The sequence below is a fragment of the Centroberyx affinis genome, unplaced genomic scaffold (genome assembly GCF_046629955.1).
Source record: "Centroberyx affinis isolate AG114_WGS23_722 - 3 ecotype Tasmania unplaced genomic scaffold, CSIRO-AGI_Caff_v1 ptg000992l_1, whole genome shotgun sequence".
Lineage (NCBI taxonomy): Eukaryota > Metazoa > Chordata > Actinopteri > Beryciformes > Berycidae > Centroberyx > Centroberyx affinis.
The window spans coordinates 73950-89904 of NW_027279557.1; the positions used below are offsets into that span (position 1 = coordinate 73950).

The 15955-nt window shown below is 42.0% G+C and overlaps 1 protein-coding gene across 1 annotated transcript in view; it reads right to left on the minus strand.

Annotated features, from left to right (window-relative positions):
• Window positions 1–15955, minus strand: part of LOC139646550 (protein diaphanous homolog 3-like) — a 213607-nt gene that overhangs the window by 72793 nt on the left and 124859 nt on the right. The window contains 4 exon segments of the mRNA XM_071522452.1: window positions 173–297; window positions 8016–8145; window positions 12236–12475; window positions 15334–15435. Of these exon segments, the coding sequence (XP_071378553.1) occupies window positions 173–297; window positions 8016–8145; window positions 12236–12475; window positions 15334–15435 (597 nt within the window).

The window sequence follows — 15955 nt, forward strand, 5'->3', positions numbered from 1 at the left end:
TGCGCTGCCAGGCTTAATGTTAGCACACTAACTAACTTCAGATCCAGCAATTGCTTTTGTGCTCTTTGATTCATTCCTGTAAAATACATCGTCAGTGAACAATGCCCTGGCAGTAGCACTGCAAGCACAAGCTGTGTGTCCATGCATGAGTGCATGCGTGTGTAAAGGATATAGCCATTTTAGGGAGGAACATGTCATTGGGGTCATCAGGGGAGGAGAAAGTCTCCAGGTCTCTCTCCAGCTGCAGCAGCTGCCTCTCCATCTGCCTCAGGCTCTTTTCCAGGTTCTCTGCAGAGACTGACACACAAACACGCACACAGACATTCACACAAGCACGCACACAGAAACACACCCACGTGCCAAGGAAATGCGAAGAAAGAAACAGAGACAGGACAAATCAATTACAGGTAATATCAAATGCATTATTATTCTGGGAGAATCACAGAAAACAACATACAAAAGATGAGAGAGAAGATGAGAAAGAAACCGGCTCAATTGCAAAGCATGCTTCCCACTGTGCCGGGAACGCCATGGAAATAAACAATGACTGAAACAAAAATAAACATCAAGTGATAGTACATCCAATTCATAGCTTTTTATTATTCTGTGTGCTTCTTTTATGTGAGTGTGTTCATGTGTGTGAAACAGTGGGCAATTATGGGAATATCCTCGCCGACAAACACGATGCAAGCAAATGCCATGTTTGCCTGTAGATCATGTTTATCTTGTGCGTGTGGCTCTTCAGCAACACAACCATAATAGATTTATAAAGCCAAGTATGTACCAGCTTGACTGCTGTAGTAAAAATCTTTCTATCCCTCTCATCCTTTGTCTCTAATGTAATCAACAGGTGTATGCGCCATGAAGGTGGGTGAGCAGGGGAACACTGAGCCCAACTTGCTGTTAAGTTGGTCATGGCTGACACTTCAAGCTAGCTGCTGAATATAGCATATGGCTTAAATTACCCTGATTAGACCCTGCTTGACAAAAAGGCATAAGCTGCTTATTTTTAAGTAGTTTCAAATTTCCCTTGATCCTAATACATGCATTAGGAGTAAAAAAAAAAAGAGGACTTCAATGTAGCTAAGCTTCTCACTGAATTTATAGCATAAACCATATTTACTGATGGGCACATACTGTCATGCGCGCACACACACACACACACACACACACACACACACACACACACACACACACACACACACACACACCCACACACACACACACCCACACCCACACGCTCACACAGATGTCTCAACACAAAATATTCAAGAAGTCTGTAGGAGCAGAAGTTGTACAATTTCTCTCCACATTTCCAGTTTAATGGAGTTTGAGTGTGGCCTATTCACTCCAGGCTAGAGATGTGCATGTGCATGTACACACACACACAGCCATTCAAGTGGCTGAGAAGAAGGGTCGGGTGGCACTTTTCATTCTGCTGTTAACTCCTGATTGAGAAAGAAGGCAGAATGTGTTGCAGTAACAAAGCAGAGACTGTTAAAAAGATCAGCAAAGAACACTCACTGTACCTACTGCGTCTATGCCGGACAACTAATTTTCAATCAAATTCTTTCCCTCAAATTCATATCTTCACTCTCTCTTTGGCACTGTGTGTCCCTTCATTCCCTCTCTGCCCTCGTTTTTCTCTCTCCTCTCCTTCCCTCTCTCTGATGGCAGGCATTGAAAGTAACAGTTGACAGTCAGTCGAAGTCTCTGATAACCCCGCAGTCCTCCAATCCCTTACCAGCTTGTCGCAGAGTACATTGTACCTGGCGATGTTTCAATCAGGGCAGTATTCACAGAGCAACTGCACTGCACTGATTGGTGGTTATGTTGTTTTTTATGTTGGGAAGAACTGGCCCTGCCAGTCTGGAAAAGTAAAAAAAAAAAAAAGTGCAAAGCAGAAACCTGGTGTAGTAGAGGGAAGTGCCAAAAGAGGTAATCTGCCTGCACTTTACACACACACAGAAGTTGTTGTGTGCATTAAATCTTATTTGCTTGTTTTTTTTGCTTTTAGGGAGAGAGACAGAAACAGGGGCAGAGGCAGAGCATGCATTTAAGCCATAAGCACAAAGAGACACACAGGCAAGCTCGGCACTTGCACACAAAAAAATCCTGACAAATGTGTTGAAAATTAGACCTAGTATTGCAGCCAATGTAGACCCCCAAAATACAGCACCAAGCACCATTTGTTGGGCTGATGTCAGGCATAAATAAAATCTCAGTGTAAAAGCAAACCCTGGCCTTTATTGATCCACTTGTGAATTACTATTTAACAAGCCTGCTCTTACTGTTTGAAGCATCTTGTCTTTTTGCGTTTGACATTAACAACACTGTTAATTGCCATGAGGGCCACTATAGTAGAATAGACTGTTGGTCAACCAGTCCATCTGTAAGAGGGGAAATGGACAAAAATGTGGCTTAAATTGAGGTAATAAAAACTACACTAAAATATAAAGATATTTCACTGGCACAAACCAAACTAAAAACTGATGAGTCTAAAAAGTAATAAATATGTTGGCCTGTACTGCATTGTTATTTAACATGATGGTCACCATGAAAACAAAATTAGCATTTAAACCCAGACATCTACACATGTATATGCGCACAAACAGACAAATCAGGTTATTATTGTCGGTGATTATTCCATAGCAGCCCCAAAATGATAACTTGTTGTCTATTGTCTTATAGTTCATGGTTTAAATGCATCAGCAATGAGCACAATGTTCATTATCATTGCTAAAACTGAATTGTTAGTTGGAATTCAAAATAAAAGGAGCAAGTGAAAAATGTTAATTTACCAATACACAGGATTTGATGTTGCAATTTTTTGTGCCATAATCCAGGGTGAGCATTCATGCAGAAGCCCAATTCAGATGTCAAAAGAACGCTGTACTAACCTACAAATGGTGGCTCTAATCTACAGGGCCACCAGACAGGCAGCACCATTCACCAGCCACCTAATCTAAATGTTTCAGGGTTGAGTGTGTGAGTTGCAGGTATGTCACTGGAATTATCAAGTGGGCTCGTCCCATCACAGGTGTTTCGTTGAATTAGGCCCATGATACCTCCAGAAGTCTCAACACTTAGCTCGCAATATTACTCAATAATTTCTAAAATCGCTATTGAATTCTACAACAACGGGCTAATGGGTTGGCTGATTCTGCTGGCTTGAGAAGCCCACTCAGTAGATCCGAAACCAAATTGTACCAGCAAGCCAACATATCAACACTCCAAAGAATAAATATACCAGCTGATAACAAGAGCAAACATGCTACCTGCAAACAATATAAGAATGCTACAGACAACCAAATATAATGTTTTCTGGTGTTCGTTTATTTAGCCTTTATTTACCCAGGTTAATCTCATTATAGCGTAGGATATCTCATTTTCAAAAAGATATGCAAGAGGTCTCCAAATTCTGAAAACCAAAACATTTCTGTCCAAGCCAGAAGGGCATCAGTTGCATGTGAGCCTAAACCAGACGGAAGGCTGAATAATTAATAATAATTGCTAATGATTTGCACATAACACAACAGTATTTTTCAACCATTTAATGACTTGAGGACTTAATTACAAGGCAAGCCTGAGCCAAATTTAAGTAGTTAAATGAAAAATTTTGCCTGACCTGAGTCCACAAAATCCAGCTACGACTCCTCTAGGGTTCAGGCAAAAATGAAAAGTTCTAGTGGTTATTTTCTCTCCCATTTCCATTTCACTGGGAATGTACACAGGTTTCCTTTGGATTATATTAGTGGACAGGGAAGGACATTTTAAGGAATATTAGCTGGATGGATAGGTTAGCTAAAAGAGTTTCTACTGAGCCTATTAGCTTAATAGCAGGAATGGGCATGGAGACAGCATAACGTGGATTCTGTCTTTCTCAAGTATTTCATTTCAAGGAAGGAAAATCATTGAAAAAATAATGTAAAATGGGTGACATATCCCTTTAGCAATCCAGCAAAAATTGCCCAATCTAGAGAGTCAATTACAAGGCTCTCGATTGAATAATCAATTATTCTGACACATCCCACCCACCCACGCACACCTCATGTGTTTGGTGCAATAGATAATATCGACACACAGAAGTTATAGTAAACAAAGAGAGACTGATACTTCTGCTCTATCATTTACATTCTAATTCCTCTTTCTCAACCTCCTCCCCTCCTCTCTCTCTCTCTCTCTCTCTCTCTCTGTGTGTGTCTCTCTGCATGAAGAGCCTGGGCCTTCTGAGTAACCGAGATACCAATATCTCGTGAGTGGAGAGTGGGCAGCCAGCAGCAGTGGGAGGAGGCCAGACAGACAGTCTGTTGATAGGAATAATTATGGCCCAGCAATGATGGATGGAGGGGGAGAGGGAGAGAGAGAGAGAGAGAGAGAGAGAGAGAGAGAGAGAGAGAACCCCTTTCCTCTTAGCTGTACAATCCTTGAATCGCAAGGTTTCTAAGAGCAGAGACCCCCACAGGTGTAGGGGAATATCAACAAGAACAGAAGGAGTTTCTGCTCCGAGAGAGGAGGTGTGGGAAATCAGGAAAATCCATGTGCGACTGATCGAGGATTTAACCTGGAGTGTGAGTATAGCGGCTGGAATGTTTTGGTAAACACAGCAAATATACAGAAATACATTTACAAGCACAGACGATGCTGATGGTCTATATGAATTCACATCAGTCAGATACATCTTAGGAATTGTGAATTGATTGCTCTGTGGGAAAGGGATGAGCAGAGAAAACACAAAAAAGGCTGTTTTCCTGTCTTCCTTGCTCTCTGAGTTCACCCTTGCTCTCTCTTTCTCTCTTTCTGTGATAAAGCATGAGTGATTTTTATGAGCAGTGGGGCCTGAATGCCTCCATGGTCCAGAAGGGCCGGAGATAGATATAGGATGTTTTAGAGGAATAATAATGGGAATATTTGTAGAGGTCAAATCCCCCATTGACATCCCTTTATTACTCTGCCAACCTGCTGTGCCATAAATGAGACTGACTGGAGCACACAACCATGCATACTCACTCACAAACAACCCTGCTACACACAGAGCCCCACTATAGATCATCTCTTGATGTCTGGAAATTAAGAGACTGAAATATGTAGATCTGTTTTCTGGGGCCAAAGCCTGAGAGACAAGTGTGACTAGACTGATGGTGTCAGAGGTTGGGAACTGGAGGCTTGTAATGCAGGAAATCCTCCCACACACACTTTATGTGCTGAGCATCTAATAAGTACAAAGTGAGCATGAAGGTCACTTCATCATTGTCAATTGCTGGTTGCAGCTTAGACTGCTCCTTTTAAATACTTTCAACCTGATGCTCATCACTCAGACTGCATGTGGCAAAACCACAAAGCAAGGCATGAGCCACTTAATGGATAACCATCTCAATGTGGTTGAATCCTCACGCTGCTGCCTAATAGCTCCTCAGGGCCACAAGCCTTTAACAGAGTCTAAACTAAACCAGGCTGTCCTCGTCTGCTGCAAAATAAAATTTATGCAGACAAGTGTATTTAGTATTAGGCATATCTTCTGAAGTGAGCAATGTTTCTGCCGCTGACAGGTGGTATTTGAAGAGTTACAAGCTGAAGCAGCCTAGTTGGGTACATTAATCTGTCTCAATGTTTGTCTGGTTTCAACACCTAACTCAGCATCCAGCACCATGCAACAAAACACAGTAATTGCCCAATCCCACCTGCTGTGTGCTGTGTGCACGCACGTGTGTGTCAGGGTGGAAAAAAGAGAGAAAGAGAGACAGATAGACAGATGGATAGATAGATCGAGAGAGAGAGAGAGAGAGCGAGAGCTAGAGAGAGAGAGAGAGAGAGAACGAGAAAGAGAGAGAGAGAGAGCGAGCGAGCACAAAAGGAATGTGTCTTGTCTTTCCATGTCAGGAGAAATAATGATTGCATTGCCAAGAAGAGAGACAGGGGCAGAAAAAAATAAGGCAAGCACAATGGAACCCTGAACTATGCTGCGCGGTCCTGTTTCCATGAGATGGGGTTGGTAATGGGGGAAACGAAGGCTATGTTACACATAGTCAAAAGGCAGCGGCTTTTACAACAGAAGTGCAAATCATTACTGCTACCTCTATCCAACCTTGTTTTCATGCTCAAGTAATGTTTCACAGCTCTTTGGTTAGTGTCTGTGAATGTAAGGCAGCCTTTTACTGTGTCTTCAGGCCCCCCAAATGGCTGTCAGACTTGATGAAAAGGAAGCCACTCAAGAGCATGGTTTACAAAAATGAAATGGGGTGTGTGTGTGTGTGTTTCTGAATACTGGATATGGAAAGATGAGACACTTACACATCTCACAACGGTAAGAAAGAAACTGAAAGACAGGGATGGAGAAAGAAAGATTCATCTATACACATGCAAATACGTCCTCAGCTTGAGGTACATAAAGGAAAGATGTGGACATAGTTTGATGAGAGATCCATCGAACTCCACCACCCATGAGTCTTGGCCAAGGGCCTGTGGACATGCAGCACAGTTGGCGAAATGAAAGGCACAACGGGAGCATCATTATCCATGGATTATCAAAGCACCAACAAAACCTAGAGGGGTCCTTGTGAGGGAGAGCCCAAGCAAGAAAGTCACTCATCTCTCCCTCACTCCATTTTCTCCTCTTTGCTCTTCTTCACTCCCTCCTGCTGGGACGGGAGTAGTGGGTGACATCTTCGGTGAAGCGGCAAGTAACATGCTGCGACAGTAACGCCACACACGTGCACATGGTTGCAAATACACACACACACACAAACTGATGCTCACCACTTCCTCCCGGGTGTTGCCTGTGGCAATATGAACACAGAACATGACTGAGTCTCCTCTGACTGCCCAGTCTGTCCCCGCCCGCCTGTGACCATTAACCACACTCTTGACACACTGACCAAGCTAAAGTACTGTGTGTGGAGGTCCATATGTGCGTACAGTATGTGTGGGTGTGTTAAAAACAAAGAGTCAAAATAAATCAAACCCACATTTGGGCTTAAAGTATATTAGAACAGTCTGCTGTTCTTCACCTCAGCTGGAAACATAACTAGTGTGGAAACTGGTGTGTTCTCTTGAAAAGGAAACCTATAACCAAGGTGGATGTGCTACAAGAGTAGATTAATATTAGTATAAAACAATACTGCAGATGAGCACAATGCAAGATGGTTCAAACACTCAACTGCTAAAATTGTTGTTCATACATTCAACAAGCAAACATCTAATCCCGGAACAATCCCTGGAGAGTTGCAAGAGTAGGAAGTGTAAAGAAAGCTCAAGGTGAAACACTACAGAGGAATGCTGCACCTCTGTCTAGGTAGGAGGGCTGAAGGATGTGTGTGTGTGTACGTGTGCGCATGTGTGCATCTAGCTCTCCACACCACCACGTCTTTTATGTCTAGATCTCTCTTTCACTCTCAAACAGAGATGTGCGCCCACCCTATTTCAATATGAATGAAAATGAATAGATAATTATATATAATAACTATAAAAACATAATAACTATTGAACTATACTGCCTTACTGCATGCAACAAAGATTGGGAGAACAGTGTCAGTGTACTGTAAATAGCTATGTGTGTGTGTGTGTGTTCCCAGTGCACTGCTTATGGGACTGGAGGAGGTTTTCATTTGAATAGGAGGAGAAGGGTGGTAAGGAGGATTCATGGCCCTGGGTGAGCTGAAGAACTTGCGGTGACACCAGCACGAAACCAAAATAGCAGCAATAATCACACTGCAATAAAGCCTCAGAGAGAGTGGGAGGTAGAGGGAGAGTTAAATCTATCAAGTAGCCACACATGGGCATCCATGCTCAAAAAAACCAAAAACAAAACATAAAATAAGTCACATTCCAGAAGGTGTACAGTACATGGATAAAGAGAACCTGCTAAGTCTTTTCCTTTTCTTTATTTTCATACCTATGGCTACTTTTGTAAAATCGAATAAATAAGTAGTGTACCAAAACCATGATTAGGTATGCTTGCCTGAGATTGTGTGTGTGTGTGTGTGTGTGTGATGTGTTTGGGTAGCGTATTACTGTACCTCTGCTTGCTCGGTCCACATGCTCCAGGTCATCAACAAACTTGATCACATCTGGAAACTCCTCCTCACACACCTGTGCCAGGAAGTGGAGTAGTGTGGTCTTCTGGTCCCCTGACTTAGTGTCCTTCAGCTGCAGTATGAAAAAAAACAAAAAAACCCCAAATACATACATAAAGATAAAAAATTAAAAAAAACAACAAAATAATAATTTCATTTCACCACAGTATAAAAGATGTTCCTTTACACTTAGTAGATCATTAACAAGTTAAAAGATTATTTCTTTACTCTTTACTCTATTGTACTGTTTGAGGACATGGTAATGGGATATCGTGGAATTGTTATTAGTTATAACAGTAGTAGTACGACTTCCCTTGTTATTACTCAAGAATATTGTGGGCTAACCCTAACCCTATAAGTACAGTTTCTAAAACTAATAGGGCTGGAGGATGATGCAGGTAAAATATTCAAGTGTGAATTAAGCTAGCTGCCATCTCAATTATTATCATATTATTTGAAAAAATACTGTGAGATATTTCATTAATCAACACATCTTACTGGTGTAGTTACAATGACATGAATAGTTCAAGTGAAAACAAATTCTGCCCACTATAGAGAAACAGAAACAATGGAATTAGCAATTGTGTTGTAATTGTATTTCTCCTTCCTACTTTCGAGAAAAAAATTGCGGAAACAATACATAATTGAGTGCAGATTCTGTGCTCTCTAACCACATCTGCTGGATGTTATGTGACAAAAGACCATAGGTCAGACATAGGTCTTTCACGCTGCTGTCCTAAACCTCTTGAGTAGTTTTATAAATGAAGTGAACATGGTGCTTGAGATATTTATATATCTTATACTAATGCAGTAACCACGTATCCACAATGCAATTACCTGTCCATTGTGCTCACACCCTCTCTCTCACACAGACACAAATAATTTTTCAATTTCTATGATAAATTTCTATCATCCTTCTTTCAGAGACTAATACCAAGCTATCTCTCAGTAGCCTTGCCAAATGCCCCTCCTGTGGAGAGTGTTGCTGTGTATCTCTCTAGGTGATCTATTGGTAGACAGCAGTGTACTCAGCCCCGCTGGGTTTAATCATGTTTGTATTATCTTCTCTAATCAAACACATTCTCATCTCTCTTTTCATTCCTGTTTCCCTCTCTTTTCAAAAGCATCAAGTGCTTGCTCACAAAAGGTCCCTCTCTGAATTTGGATGGATGGTAATCATAATTGACAATGAAAACATTTTGCTTTTTCCAATTGGGCCGGCTGCAATTTTCCTGTGCCGTGGAGTGTGTCATGGAATTAAGTTGTCAAACTCAGGGGCAGGCACGAAGGTGATGTCTTCCTCTGTGTATCCTGCCTCTGACATCCTCACACCCTGGCCCCGCAACAAACACAAGCACACATAAAGAAACACACACACTGAAACAGCAGCATGCAAAATGCTCTAAACACAACATTAACAAATCCTTTTCGGACTCTTATTATACAATTAAATAAATTATTATGAATCATGTTGATGCAACTTAGTTGTGTGTGTGCATGTCAATGTGTCTCTCTCTGTGTGTGTGTGTGTGTGTGTGTGTGTGTGTGTGTGTGTGTGTGTGTGCGCACGCACGCACGCACTAGTGTTTAAGTGAACATAAGCACTCAGGTCTAACAGGGCAGAGATGTGGCAGTGATGAATGGCTGTGCTGGTTGTTTCTGTGGAAACTGCAGCGAATGTGCCTACAGCCATAATGTAACCAGTGGAGGAGTCTCCTACTTTGGGATTACACTCTGTTCCATCTCTCTGTCAATATAATGCAGGACAACTTATCTTTGTCTTCATGCCGTATGCAATGCACAGGCATGGCTGCTAGCTGCCCCTCTCCCCCCGCTGAGCATGTTGTTCTATGTGTTGTAGTCCTGCAGGGTGTGTGAACTCTCAAAGCGGCCCTAGCCTTAGCCTCAGTTATCTAGTCTGGGCAGGTGAATGAGAATAAAGTGCTCCCTGGGTTTGGCTGCTTTGATAGATGCCAGCAGATAGAGCCAAGCCCGTCTGTGAAGCTGATAGTGTTCAATCAAATGAAATAGTTTCAAACAAATACGTCTCATCACAGCAGCCACTTTAGATGAGTTTGCTGATAGGGCCCTGCTGCCACCAGCCAAGGTGACATAAAAGAAAGGGAGCATCAATAATAGAAAACACTGGCGCACACATGCACAGAGACACAACAATAGAGACGGACACACCTGCACACATGCAGCCACACAAACACGCACATGTACAAGCATGCAAGCACAGATACACACAGCACAAAAACCAACCCTCTCTCTCTCTCTCTCTCATACACACACACACATACAAGTAAACCTGTCTGCGCACACATGCAGACTCTACATTTCTCCAATTGATCAGTTTCTTAGAGGGTACAGAGGAGAGCAGTAATCCCGAATCCGAATATGTTATTCGGGAAAGCACAAATAATGGAAACAGATATTTCTTCTATCCGAAGACATGTAAATGAAGGACTTGATTTTCCCTTTATCATTGGTAAAACAGAAAATGAAGTAGTAAAACACAAATGAAAAAAGCCCATTTTGGTACTGTAGCCGCTGTGCGTCTTTCAGCACCAGTGACAGAGCAGAGAGAGAGAGAGAGAGAGAGAGAGAGAGAGAGAGAGAGAGAGAGCAGCGCTCAGCAGAGGGAGGGGGGCTTTTTTCCACGCATAAAGAAAAGACAACCGAGCCCAACCCGACCCGAGCCTGAATTATTTATTTAAAAACCAAGCCCAGCCAATACCCGACATACAGTCTCAGGTCCCGTTGGGTTCGGGTCCGGTTGCAGACCTCTACTAGCGAGACAAAAGCCTGATGTGGCAGCTGGATTTCTTTCAAACCTCCGCAACCTATACATCAAAATGAAGCTTAGAACCTGTAGTTTAAGGCTGTATGTATTAATTTCCTCCATTTAAAAAACCCAGTCGAAATATTGAAAAAACCTTTACCTTGTATTTCAGTCAACATTCATCCGTTTAAGATGTAACATGCTGTATGTATCAGCCATAGGTTTCATGGAATTTAGTTTAAAAAAAAAAGAGAAAGAGATGAAAAGTTCAGTATGAGGATGTGGAAATATATTTCATAACTAATTATATGCCAATATTAAATCAATTTGATGCTTTGAAGGCATAAAAATTGCCAATGAATATTAGGTTAGAAAATACAACATTTGCCCAATTTAACGTGACTTCTTGTATAAACCATGCCCACTTCCCACTTCTTCTATCTGAATACAGATACAGATAATTTTGTTGGTTGAACAGATACAGATACAGATAATGATGTCTCTGTACACCTCTAGTAATGACGTTATCATGCTTACTGGTAATCTTCTCAGACTGTATGTGATAAGACAGAAGGACATGGAGGCGTCCTGGTGACTTTGGAAGCGAGGTTCAAACCGTGTCCTCTCAAAGGAATCAAATTGAACTCTCATCGACTGAAAATTTAGCTAAAAAAAATCAAAAGGCATGTCATCCCCACTCGCACTCCCATTATTCCTGTTGCTCTCTAATTTATACTCTCTAGAGCAGAAATGCCAGGAAAAACAGAAGATCCAGCTCTGCTTGCCAGGAACGCTGAATCTGTCTTCTCGACATTACTCACTGAATCCCTTTCTGATGAATAACTCTGGAAAACGGTGTGCTTTGTCACCAGAATTTGAGTGTAAACACTATCAACTGTTGTTAACTAGGTCTGCACAATAAATCAAATTCATACTGATGTTGCAAAATGATACAAAATGATAAAATATCCATATTGCACAGGCTGCAATATGGACCTTTTTTCACATTCGTGTTTTGATTATTTGCAATCAGAGAGTGAAGTAATGAGAATGATAAGAGCCTGGCAGACAGGCCTCCCTCAAGCAGAGAAGCTCATTTAAATCTTGCATTTGATATTTAATGTGTTTGCATTCTTTTTTCATACGCATATTGAATTTAACCTAAAAATATATTATATACGAATTATGTGTTATTGCTGCCACTACTGCCATATTGATGACACAGCTATGTAAAACCTAGTTTCAGTGTTAGTCTCATAAAGTCATTGTTTCTGGACATGCATGGTTATTGTTGCACCAGTGCTGTTGGTGGGAGGATGAATGGAGAGTATGTTAATAGTTGGAGGTAAGGTCAGCAGTGTAAGATGTCACCCCTCACCTTGCAGAGGGAACTGAGGTCGAAGCCAAATGACTGGGCGTTTCGAGAGCCTGCGTTCATGTAGTTGCCGAGCAGCAGCACCAGCTCCAGCAGGCGGCTGAAGGAGCGGCTCTTCCTGACCTCGTCGCAGGCGGCGTTCACAGCCAGGATGTCCGGGCGCAGGTTGTTCACCTGCTCCTCGAATTGCAGCCGAAACAGGATGTGGCTGAGGCGAGGACGCAGCCGCTTCACGCTGCTCATCTAGAAGAGGAGACAGAGAGACAGGAGAGGAGGACAATGTGAAGGAGGAAGGGAGAGGAAAGACAAGGACAAGTCAAGGGAAAAAATGATGCAGGAACAATGAGAACCATGTCGGACAGAGAGAACAAAGTCAAAGAACATAGTTAAACTTAAAATAACTACAATCACACTTTTTGCACACTCTCCCATTCAGCCAATCTAATTTAAAACACATTTATGCAACCGGCATGCTGAAAAGTGTTGCTAGGCAGTAGTAATAGATGCTGGCAGTGATTTGATTTGGGACCCAGGTCTGGTAAGTTAATTGCAGAGTTAGTGTCCGTATAGGGCAGGGAGTAGAGGGGTGGAATATACAATAGGCTGCCTTGGATTACCACTCTCACACAATTAGAGAAAATTGGAAAATATTGCATTGGGCCCAGGGCCTGGCCACAACAGTGATTGTGTATGTGTGTGGGGTGGAAGAGAGGGGGGCAGGTTCCAATTGTCTGTTTCACACAACAGCTGGCTCTGCGGTATGATGTCCTCCATCAAGGGTTTAATTATAGCTACTGTAATGTTATCAAATCACTATTTCAGTGAGTGAGTGAGTGTGTGTGTGTGTTGTGTGTGTGCCTGAGAAAGAAAAGGAGGGAGAAGAAGCGGGGCAGGAGAAGAAGATTGCAAAGAAGCAGAGAAAGCAAAGTGCAAGAGGACAAAGTGAAAAATAAATAAAAAATATGGGGCCTGGAGACGGGATAAATAATGATTGTTGTACCAAGAACAAAATAGACAGGGGCAGAAGGAACAAGGTAAATAGAATGGAGCTCCTTCAAAGTGAATCTGTCAACTTTGCTGCCGCTGTGATTCCATGAGAGCTGGGGTGAGTAATGGGGGAAACTGAGGTTGTAGGTGACAGCAGCTTTTACAAGACATGAGAGGGGTGGTTTAACCATAATAGTGGGAGTGTACAGTAGTGGAAAGTATATATATATTTTACATTCAGCAGGGTTTCATCTACTAGTTGTTTGTGAGTCATAACTCTGTGAGGTGGCAGGAGAGTGAATAGGGTCCGCTGGCATAGTTTCCCAGAAGTCTCATGCTGTTGGAGCGTTACAGTGAATTGCCACCAGGTTCCAAGAATAGGCTAGTGATAATCAAGCATCTTGTTTGTTTTCTATTTTTCACCTATTTTGGCGAAAAAGTTTTATTGCTTATAAATAGCACTGACCCTGCATACCAACCCTTATTGAGCCCTACTGGGCTGTGTCAAAATCAAATCAATGGAGATCACTGGAGTAGGGAGGGGGAGAGAGACAGAATTCCAGGCCACATATACAACAGCAAATTTGTGAGTAAATATTTTGGCAACTTGTTACAAGTGTCTCCATGGTGTGTCAACCACAATTTAAATCCTAGATGAAAGAATTCAATTCAAAGAACTGCCAGTTGAGAATGTTTGACAAGAATTGAAACCAAAGCTGAGCCAGAGAAAATGCAAACAGAAAACTGAAAACAGAGTAAACAGAATTATCATCAACCACAGCCCCCCCCCAACCAGCACTCTTCTAAAATGAAGCTGATCTGAACGGAAGAACAGCAGAAGTGGTATGGCAATAACAACCACTTTAATACCTGAAGTGGACTGGTGTAAAGGACATTAGGTCACCTTGGCTATCATCTAATGATGTGGAGAGGTGATTCAAAGATGTTGGCAGATACAGAGATTTTTTTCCTCTGTTTGACCTCTACATTTTTCCCCTCTCTTTATTCTCTTGTCACAAAGAACATTCAACTCATTCATCTCGCTGCAGAAAGCACTCAGTGTCTACATAACCCTTGTGTCCATGGCACTGTATGGATTTTAACTGTGCACTTGAGCCTATTCCTAAGTTCTTCACTGCATACTCACGACTTGAGGTTCAAATCTAGTGCAGGAGTGGCGGATAAAAAAAAAAAAAAGGTTAAAATGCATGTGCTAGCACAATGGTAAATTAAAAATTCCCTTTGAACCTGAGCTTTTCTGATAAGTTGGAGCACAGGCCTCCTTGGGCCCACGCATGCATACAGAAGAGTACAGCAGCGAAACACAACATGCAAGCAGGCTCCTCTTCTTCCTATATCTCCCTGATGATCGACGCTAAACAGCTGAGCGGGATCTATTTTTCATCTATTTTTTCCCCATGACCCTCTCTCCCACTGTTTGCATACTCTCTCACTGATGACTTTCTCTTTTATGAGTGATTAGAAAACAGATGGGTGAATATTGTGGCACAAGTGGAAGAATATCAAATGTATCGTCAGTGTCTTAGTTGCTAGGCAGATACAGTACAGGAAGTGCTACAACTCTCATGCATAATTCTGAATAAATCTCCTTTGAAGAGTCTTTAAGAAAATGATGCAGACATAATTAGGCAACAGTGTTGCACTTGAGTGTGCATAAATTACTAGGCCAGCCACAGGTGTCCTGTTTTTTTCTCTTAAGGCTTAAAGAGATGGCATTTGTTATATTATTATATACATAATTTATGGGATTAGGATGTTCAAATGAAAGCACTGCATGTGTGTGAGAGAGAGTGAGAGAGAGAAAGAGAGAAAGAGGGAGCGAGAGAGATAGAGAGAGAGAGAGATAGAAAGAGAGAGAGAGAGAGATCCGATGGGAATACGAGACAAGTTACTACAACAGCATTAGACCCATTTTATGTATAAAACTGCTTTTTGTATACATTGCATTCTTTTGATACCCTTTAGACAAATTACTGCTGAATTTCAGTTTAGTTTACTCATTTTGGTAATATGTGTGCATGTGGTGTAGGGACTGGCAAGTGTGTGTGTGTGTGTGTGTGTGTGTGTGTGTGTGTGTGTGTGTGTGCACTCACCACAACCCCAAACTGCTCAGGCTCTGACAAATTGGCGTACTCATTTTTAAACTTGGCCAAGGCGTTCAGCTGCTCCTGCTCCGGTAGATGCTTCACAAGGTTCTAAAAGGAAGAAGAGTGACCGGCAGCATGAAGGAGAGGAAAGAGGACAAAAGCACCAAAACCATTATTCTTTTGTTCAAAAATGATGCCTCAGACAACTTTTTAGCTGCAACCAGCAAATAGGAAGAGCTTTAGCTCACTTGGTAGGGCAGCGGACTTACATGCAGGGGTCCTGGGTTCTGTTCCCAGGTTGGCAAATGATTAAAACTTTTGACTCTTGAAGCCAGCAAGCACAGAATGTTTACATTACGCTACTTGACAAGGTCCATTTAGAAAATAGCATTTTTACACCAAGGTACTAAGAAAAAAGTTACGCCCCACACCAAAATGAATATTTTAGCATGATAATATTGATTGACGTTGCACCCAGTCAATAACAGGCCTATCAGATCATTGCTTAGGTCTATTCATGAACATCCTTATTAGTGACTGAACAATATAAACAAGTATAGGGTAACCGCACCAATCTGGTCGCAACTCATCACAAATTACGTGCTTGTTGGCACTTGGAAGTGAGGTT